Source organism: Mangifera indica, chromosome 9 (assembly GCF_011075055.1).
Source record: "Mangifera indica cultivar Alphonso chromosome 9, CATAS_Mindica_2.1, whole genome shotgun sequence".
Classification (NCBI taxonomy): Eukaryota; Viridiplantae; Streptophyta; class Magnoliopsida; order Sapindales; family Anacardiaceae; genus Mangifera; species Mangifera indica.
This window is the reverse complement of record NC_058145.1, coordinates 2,423,038-2,432,730: the sequence shown is the minus strand read 5'-3', so window position 1 is coordinate 2,432,730 and position 9,693 is coordinate 2,423,038. Positions and strand designations below refer to the sequence as shown.

Genomic DNA, 9,693 nt, shown 5'->3' with positions numbered 1-9,693 from the left:
GCGGTTGAACCGCCGGTTCTCTCCTGAACCGCGGTCCAACCCAGTCCATGCAGAAACTGGTTCAAGGCTGCATATAAAATTTTTTTGCGTAAAACATTGTTTTTCGTTTTACGCCTCTTCCTTGCAGTGCACGCAGACGCAGTCCTTAGTTGCTGTAGAGGACGACTTCCTCCGACGAATTTCCTGTTTCTTGCCGACGACGGTTTAAATACGGCTGCCGACAACGACGCTGCCGCTGAGGGGTGTCGGTTTGCAGGCTTACAAGGCAGCAGTTTCACGGCTATATTTGCAAGTTTCACAGCGACTTCCCAGGCTCAGACGTTGGCTGACGACGGCGATTTCCGTTGCTGCTGTGACCGACGACTTCTCGGGCAACGATGGGAAGCTGGTGTTTTGTAAGGCCTTGTAAACTCTTTGGTGGATCAATTGCTTAAGGGTGTGAAAACGTTTGAAAGTTTCAAATTAAAAGTTTTAAATAATGCTGCATGTTATGAATTTGTATTTGCACAGTAAGGGAACTGAAGCAATATAAAGTGATAAAAATTGAATTGAAACAAGGGAGCGATCCTTGGTTTATGTAAAATAATAGTTCAATCTATATAAACAAATATAAATTCTTAATTAGAAAATATTAATTGATTTATTATTAATTTATAATTTTATATTACGAATTTGTAATTTTAGTATGTATCTGTATTGAATGTCTCGATTGAATGTATTTCATTTGTAATGTGGTTAGTTTATAAGAATTTGAAAGTTGAATATCAGTCTTCTGTGATACCCTATTTATATATAATGAACCGATATACGATAATTTATGACCAAATTGTAATTCGATCCGTTCAAACGGTTCAACCGATCGGTTCAAATGGTTTAACCGGTCCGATCAAAACTAGTACTTAAAATGATTTTTATCCCGGTCTGGTTTTGAAAACCTTGATTTTAATTATATCTATCGCCTTCTCTGTCTTTGTTGAAAAATATCTTATTCCCTTTCCAATAAGGCAGAGCAAATACCCAATTTACCGGCCTAATTGCCATTTGTCTTCAACGTCTGTGGATATTAATTTCTATTCAATTGTCGCCAGGTATATGAATTGGCTATTCCCCATACACATGTCAATTTATAATAAATATATGTACCACAAAAATACATCAAAGTAAGAATTGAACTTGTCAGTCGGATCTAGAATTTTAGAGTCAAGATTATTTTAATTACGAAGCTCTTTGAAATAAGATCTACTAATTACCCAATGATCAATCATCGACTTTATTTAATCATGATGTTAATCATACTTAAACTGATAGATGTCTTCACTTATCATATGTTAATTTGTTCCTATGTTTCACAATGATGAGTTCTTCTAAATAACACGATGTATGATTCTAAAAAGCTTGATGATTCATCTTAATTTATAAGACTCAATATATATAAGCTCTCTGAAATCAGTGTTGAATGCTAAAAAAAGAAGAAAAGCGAAAAACCGAAGAGCCCTAATGAGTAGAACAGAAATATTGTCGTGTTGGTGTAAAATAAGAAGAGTGGTCCTATAGAAATATATATATATATATATATATATTTTTTTTTTGAAGGAAGGAATTAAAGAGATGAAAAAACACAATCTGGGAAATGATGGTTTGGTTGATGTGTCTTTATAGAAACAAATATTAGAGGTGCAAACTAGCAGCACAGATGTCTGCAAACGTTAAAAAGGAAGATGCATTATGGTAAAGCCAGAAGGAAGAGAACAAGAAAGGTAAAGGTGATGATGGATATCTCAAGAGATGCCGTTTGATTCAGGGTTTGTGTATGTTATCCTAATTAAATTGAAATAAGTGTACACATTTAAGTTAATTACGTATAAGCCAAGCAGGAAGAAAATGGTGGCAGAAGAAACAACTAATGGTTCCACGTGATGCGGGCCTTTTGGAAGGGAGTACGGGAATGGGACTGTCATTGTCCTTACTTGTGGCGGCTGTATGTGTAGAGAAACACCTGTCTATTTCTTAATTTATATACAGGTTTTTCTCTATTTGAATAACCAAAATTCTGTTAACTTCATCTAGCTATGTGTTGTAGTAGTGATTCCATATATAGCACAATTTTCAAGGCCTGTTCTTCAGAAAATTGAACTGCGTGGTGCTATATAAATTTACTTTGAAAGAGTATGCGTGTAATCGAATTCAAAGGTTAAGAATGCAAAACTTGATTTTGATAAAAGGGTTTTGTATATAATAGATATTATTGTACAAAATGGTTACAAACTAATTTTTTGTCACATAGTATTAATATATATTTACAAGGAAAAACAGTTTTTAAATTAAAAATAGAACTAAAATAATTAAGGAGAATCAGCTGACCTCTTTGAGTTTAAAAAATTAATAGTTTAATAATTTGTTAGTTTTGAAAATAGTAGTTTAATATATTAAAAATATCAATACAACTCTTAAAATTTTACGTAAACCCTTTTTAAATTTTATTGTTTTTTAATTGAACTTCATATTTTTATTTTTATTTAATGTTAACCTCTCTATGTTGTATTTTTGGCTCTACCATTTTTTGGCTCTACCATTGTTAATGAGTAAAACTTTGATTGTTTTTCCATGATATTGAGATATCTTTAAACCTAGAGAGTGAGATTATGCAGGTTCAAGTGGGTTTATTATAAGACACTTAGTTTTAAATATTCAACTGAATGCTCAAATGATAGACACTCATTTTTAAATATTCAACTGAATGCTCAAATTATGTGTTATTATATGATTTTAAATTAATGATAAATAATGATTATTATATTATAACATATCATTTAGATACTCAAAACTGAAGGCATGTTTTGTTGCTTAAATTATTAGAGCTAAATTATAATTAGATGAAGAATCCTAATTTAGAAAATAAATAGTAAGTATTTATGATGATATCATGGAAAGAATGTTGTAGCATTTTACGACAAACACCACGACAATGTTGCAAGTATTCTTAGGCATTCTATATTACGCAACCTTCCAAATCACCAGTTATAAAAGAATATGATAATCAACCCAAATAAAATTAAATTGAAAAATGCACAAAAAGACACTGCCATGAAAGCTCTGTCAATCCTCAATGGATTCTAGCATCCTATTCCTCTGAATCACTCAATCGGTGGGCCATTAATTCACTTGGATTTTTCTTATGCCTCCAACCGTCACCTGACCATATAGCTCCAAATATTTCTAAACAATGTTCATTGGTTGATGAGTCGTGATGTTGCCTTCAATGACATATCCCTACTTTCACTTTGAATTATCTATAACTAATGCTACAAAGATTAGGGTTTGAATTTTGATTCTCACTAATCAAACAACACAAGTTTATATAAACATTCTAATTCCTGCCCTTATGTTTTAGGGCAAAGATCCCATTTTAGGTTAGCTTTTTCAAATATTAATGATGTCACTTAATAGTTTAAAAAACGATAGTTTTATCACAATAAAATGAATAAAATGTAATATTTTAAAATTGGTTAAAATTTTGATATTTTCTATAAGTATAAGTGATAAATTTTGAAACTGGTAAAGATATATCGGGGATTTAACATTTATATTAAGTGTTAATGATAATTTTTTAATTTTAATAAAAAAAATAGAACAATTATTTTAAAAAAAACTTAACAAATTCACTATTAAAAATGGATGTCAGATGGAAATCTAACTTTTTAAAATTTAAAGGGTGACAATTTGTTATTTCATCAAACCTTGGGTGGGAAATAGTCTTTTGGCCAAAACAAATTTATTAAAAATAAGCCGTATTCTTTGTTAGTTAGCTCTGCTATATTAATTAAGAGATAAAACACACACACACACAAAAAAAAGGCCAACTTATTATTCACAGCTCTTTATTTGGTGCGATCTTACGTATACCTTTTGTCCTGCTCTTTGCTCTATATCTGATATTAAAGCTAGTTACCAGACCCCATGATAGCGTCCTTTATTTTATTTTTTTCCTGTTTTACCTTTGCGTTTGTCTTCTCTAAACAGTATTTGTTGTAATTGGTAAAATTAAAGCCCAACCCTCCATCCATATATCCCATTTGATTTTTTCGATCTGAGCAACGTCTTTTTCTTTGACAGAAACAAAATTAACATTACATGATGACCACTAAAACTTGGTTCAGCTGTTTTTCTGTTGAAGCCAGTTGGTGAATACTTGAAGAGTATTCATGTCAGCTCTGTAATGCTTCTGAGTAAATTCAAGCAACATAGGCCATGTAAAATCTGGGTATATTCTTGGACCATAGTTTTCCACCAATTCAGCAGGTGGGGTTACCACCTTTTCATTCTTTGGGCACAGAAAGAAAGCAAGTGATTTCCTTGTTTTCTCGTTGTTAACAACCGCTCTGTGTAAGCAGCTCTTGTATCTCCCATTAGAAAGTGCCTGTAAAAGTATAACAACAACCAAATTTATAAATAAAATATTATTTTCACTGTTAAAGATATATTATAAGTTAATAATGAAAAAGTATCTTACCATTAAGGTGTCGCCAATGTTAACGACAAAAGCTTCGAAATTTGGGCTGATTAAGCGCCATTCATCATCTACAAACACTTGAAGACCACCCACTTGGTCTTGGTGGAGGATGGTTAAAGAAGTTGGATCGCAATGAGGCCCGGTTCCTAAAGTAAGGTCAGGTTTTTGACACGGAGGATAGTAGTTTAGCCTCATTATTGATTCATTTTCTTCAAAAAAATCTCTGAAATGACATCGCTTTATGCCAAGGCTAATAGCTAGAAGCTCCATGATCCCTAGAGAAAGGGTGCTCATAGCTTCACAATAGTCCTGGTAGACCCTCCTTAAATAAGCAAGAACAAGAGAAAGGTTAGATTTTAATTCAAAGGAAAGAATGGAATCATAAGAAGAACAACTGGTAACATAAATACCCGAATTGCTTGAATTCATCTCCCATTGTATCGAGAAAGTAGTCTTGAACAATGTTTGATGAGTTTCTATCAGCTGAATAGCGAAAAGAAAGTGTCTCTTTCCATGGAAGTTTGGAAGAAAATCTACCAGTGAAACTACTGGCATAACCACAGTGCTCACCAAGTTTCCTTTGAGCCTTTTGCTTTTGACAAAGTGGAAGCTCAAAAAAGTTATCCATGAAGCGGTGAGCATCAGCCAGAAGTCTTGAATCGACTCCATGATTAACAACAAGGAAGAAACCATGCTTTTGACAAGCCTCACCAACGAGTCTTGAAGCTTCTTTTGCAGCATCAGGGTTACCAGAGAGAAAACCGCTTAAGTCAATAAGTGGAACTTGAAGTTCAGGTGCATTAACACAAGGCTTTTCCTCATCGGGCCAAATAAACTGTTTTGGTATGTGGGTTTGATGCCTAATCACAGAAGCATCAAAAACAAGTTGCTTTTGTTCATCTTTGTATTCATCTTTTGGGTGATGAGGCTTGGAGGTTATATTTGTGATGCAGTCTGTTGCCATTTCATTAAAAGACTAGTGTTTTTGAGAAAGAGTAAGAGTAAGAGATGAAGAAAGAAAGTGATATAAGTTTGAGATGTGCGTTGAAAGAAAAGCTGGAATCTTATAGCGCGATCTATCCCTCTCTTTAATTTAAGTGTTTGCCAAAAAGGGCTCGAAAGAAGTAAGTTTTACAAACTGAGGGTGCTTCCAAATAGAAAATTAGGTAATGGGTCCAACTTATATAGGTGATTTGTCTTCTTTAAAGTTTGCCAGGAAAGCGTTTCCCAATAGTATTTTGGCGTTTTTGAAGAGTAAATATGTTAATGTCACCGGCTTTCTATTCATTGTATCCACACCACACTGTCTGGTGGCAAAAGAAGTGTCGTTTGAACCTATCGGATCCATAAATGAAAGGCCTAAGCCAACCACAGAGGCTGCCCCTGAGCCTTTCTTCGCAACTATATAAGAAAATCAAAAGCCGGGTGTTCGAAAAAGTTGTCCCACATAAAAACTAAACTTATTTCCCAAATCCTCCTGTATTGGGACAAAAGTAAATGCAAATGAATGGTTGCAACACTTGTGACCAGCCACGTGCCAGTTTATTCAAGGAAGAGACAAACACAAGTTTCAGTAGTAATCATCGAAGTAATGGAAACTGAAGAGCTATATGGAACTTTTCATGTGATGAAAACAGGACCAAGAGACATGGGTAATTCAACAATGGGTTCAGTTTTAACTTAGCCGCCCTTGCTCCACTGTGTTTTAGTTTTATTGACACCATTTAAAATATATATGCATACACATTTCCAAGAGTGACACTATATATCAATGAGCATGTTGGCTATGCATAATAAAAATAATTTACAGCAGACGATGTCAAAAATACAATAATTTAGGCACCAATTTACTTGAGTTGAAAACCCAAATTTGCAATTTGGGTGGTGCCCCACTTAAGGTCTAGTCAAGGAGGCAACTAGCATAGTGGAGAATTTGACATGATGCCAATTCTTACCAGAAGCAATCTGTGAACTATATAAACTCAAACCCAAAACACATTTCTAGATTTTGATTTGACATCTCTTTGGATTTCTAGAACTGCAAGAAGAAAGTGAGTGCCATGTTAGGGACAATGTAGTTCGGTTTCCTCCCATTACCCACCAAAAGATTTTTTGCCTTTTGCCCATGATTTTTTATTTTTTTTAAATCGGGACCTTATCGGGTTAGCTAAACAAATAAATCTTAGAGTATAGTGATTTGATCAATAACCAATACACAAATTAAGGGTTTGACATGACATCATTAGGGTTCAAACCCAATCTTTTTGTATGGAGATACAACTCATCCACCCAAGTCAATCCCGAGGTCTATGCACTATAAATTTGCTCGTAGGTCAATTGCAAATTTAGATTTCATGAGAAAATTAATTGACAGGTTGACAGTTCAATTGATTTTGCTTCATGACTTTGATAAAATTAAACAAAGGAAGGTTGGGTTATTGCAATTAAAATGGCCTCAAAAAGATTGTGTCTGGCACAAGTGTGACTCTCGATCATCAACAGTTGTGCTCAAATTTCACCTTGGAGGAGATAAATAACCAGACCAAAAATATATAAAAGGCTTTAGTTTGGATAATGTTTTATTACTAAAATAGAGAGATTATCTTGAAAATAAATTACTTAAAAAATTACTGGATATAAATGATTATTATATTTCATAAAATTTGATAGGTATAAATAATTATTATATTTGGTTAAAGGTAATAAAATAATATAAATAAATTATTTTACTTAAATGCCCTTTAATATATTTATTTTTATATGCTAATTAAAAATAAAAATATTTTTGTCTAAAAAAATTAATAAATTATAATATAATTATAATAAAATCAAGATTATCTTAGTAATATTTTAATGTCTAAGGTGAAGGGAGTAATCAGATTACCACTTATATTACTCTTCATGTCAATATTGATAATAGAATATTATCATAATATTTTATTATTGACAAACAAAATAAGATAATATAAATAATAAAAGATAGATTATCAAGGTAATCTTTAAATCTCTGAACCAAATAGCCCCGAAATGTAACAAAATATTTTGGTAAGATTCTTTCTTACAAGTTGGTGCATATGGGTTTCATTTTCATACATCGTACTACAGATTGCAAGTTGCAAGAAGAAGACGGTCCATTAAATCATACAAGGGAAAGGACAACAAGTAAAATATTGTTGCAGAGATTGTATCATTCAACTCCGGCCCGCTCGTTGTCCTTCTCTTTCTTTTTTGCTTTGTTTCTTTCATATTGTCACCACATAAACTTTAATGCACAGAAGAAACGTCAAAATCTTCTCTCCCTTTTAAGGGACTGTTTGAGGTTTGAGGTTCTCAGCAGGTAAAACATATATATCAGTCATGGCCATCACAGGTGACGCTTAACATATATTCCTCTCTATGTTGGCCTAATTTTCATACACTTAACAAACTTGAGAATTTGGATTTAAATGTATATTTATATAGGGTTATTCATATTAAACTATCCTTAGACGTACAAAGTTATATATAAAGGGAGATTTTCCACAAATCCCTTGGCATATATTACAAAATCCTTATAGTCAAGATGAGTACTTTTCATATCATATGTCTCTTTCTTTTTTTTTTGTATAGAAAAAAATTTTATTTAAACTAGATTACTATTTTAAAATTAAATTATCATATCAATATCAAATAAATTAAAAGTTTAATCTTTGAGTAATACTTTATATACTTATTTTGATTACGCAATAGGTATACAGTGTGTTATCACATGATTATTTGTTATATTTTCTTAATTCAAAATTATTTAATTACATAATAACAAAAAATTAAGTTTGTATCTATTTATATATCTAAAGCGGGTACGTATAATTCTATTGTTAATTTTGATATGTTAAAAGTAGGTTTCAAAACTTTACCCCATAGTAGTCGAATAATGTATCAAAAACTTAATTTTTTATATCATATATTATATATTGTATCGTATAATACCCGTTTTAAAAAATAAAATAATAAAATATTAATAAAATAATAAAAAATTATAATTAATACTATCATTTTAGAAAATATCACAAATACCTTTAAAATCTTAAAATGTTTCATGTACATTTTTATTATATCATTATTTTCTTTAAAAATATATATTGATCTATATTAATAATATTTATTATATCATTATATTTATTATATTATATTAATTTAATTTAATATATTTTATTTTATATATATATATATATCTATATATATATATATACACATTGGATATGATAATACTTTTTTCTGTTGAAAATCTCGTATCTTAACACAAATTAGTTATCAGATACTCTGTATCTTAGTAAGTCATTTCATACAGACGAATTAGAGGATGCCGTCAGGAGTCTTGTCATCTCTACAGGGAGAGGACAGCTTTTTGAAGCATTGACTCTTGTGTGGAAGTAATGGGAAACTAATATTATGCGTTGGAGCACGCACTTAGCTCAAGTCAACGTCTTTAATCGGATTTAGCTCCTTCAAAGTCAGCGCACTTAGCTCCTTCAAAAAACAGTGTTGAAACTGTAATTACAGGCTTCTTTAGTTGACTTTTCTTTTGAGCTCCTTTAAAATTAAACTCACCATATGCATATACTAATGATTAAGAGTGAGAAAAGAAAATAAATGCACACTTAGTAATTTTATAAATATAAATAATATATATAATTTTGTATATAAATAATATTATATTATTAAATAATTTTAAATTAAAATTATAATAATATTTAATTATAATAATGATATATCATTATTTATATATAAAAATTATACCGATAATTTTATGTCTTAACAGCACATATACATTAAACTCTCTCCTTTAAATTAACTCTTTATTATGATTGGGCCAAAAGACTTGTTCTCAGCCAATGTTAAGTGTAACCCCAAACTTCCACCTTCTAACTTCCAAAAATTCAAAATCACACTCATAGGCAAAATTCTTTAGAATTCTCGGTTAAAGTTAATGACAAAACCTTCATTTAACAAAAGAATTTTAAAAACTAAAGTTTTATCACATGTTTTCCTTTCAGTTTAAAAATCTAACAATTTTTTTAAATCTAAATTTTAAAAAGTGATAATTTTACTTCTAGGATTTTAAAACTATCGTCAGAGATGATGAATTTTGTCATCTCCAACCACGTCTATCCTCCCATGTAGGTTATCTCTATTTGTCTATC

The 9,693-nt window shown here is 31.2% G+C and overlaps 1 protein-coding gene across 1 annotated transcript; it reads right to left on the bottom strand.

The window, feature by feature from the left end:
* Positions 1 to 3,969: 3,969 nt before the first annotated feature.
* Positions 3,970 to 5,560, bottom strand: LOC123225381 (gibberellin 20 oxidase 2). Its single transcript, XM_044649319.1, has 3 exons — positions 4,921 to 5,560; positions 4,511 to 4,832; positions 3,970 to 4,417 (listed from the first exon to the last, which is right to left on the bottom strand). Exons 1-3 carry the CDS (start codon positions 5,472 to 5,474, stop codon positions 4,154 to 4,156), a joined length of 1,140 nt encoding a protein of 379 aa, XP_044505254.1. The 5' UTR covers positions 5,475 to 5,560; the 3' UTR covers positions 3,970 to 4,153.
* Positions 5,561 to 9,693: the final 4,133 nt, after the last annotated feature.

Excerpts from the sequence above, each read along its gene's own strand:
- LOC123225381 (XM_044649319.1), bottom strand. The coding sequence starts at position 5,474 with ATGGCAACAGACTGCATCACAAATATAACCTCCAAGCCTCATCACCCA. Across the intron at positions 4,833-4,920 it reads GATGAATTCAAGCAATTCGG|GAGGGTCTACCAGGACTATT; the intron begins GTATTTATGTTA and ends TGCTTATTTAAG. Across the intron at positions 4,418-4,510 it reads ACATTGGCGACACCTTAATG|GCACTTTCTAATGGGAGATA; the intron begins GTAAGATACTTT and ends ATACTTTTACAG.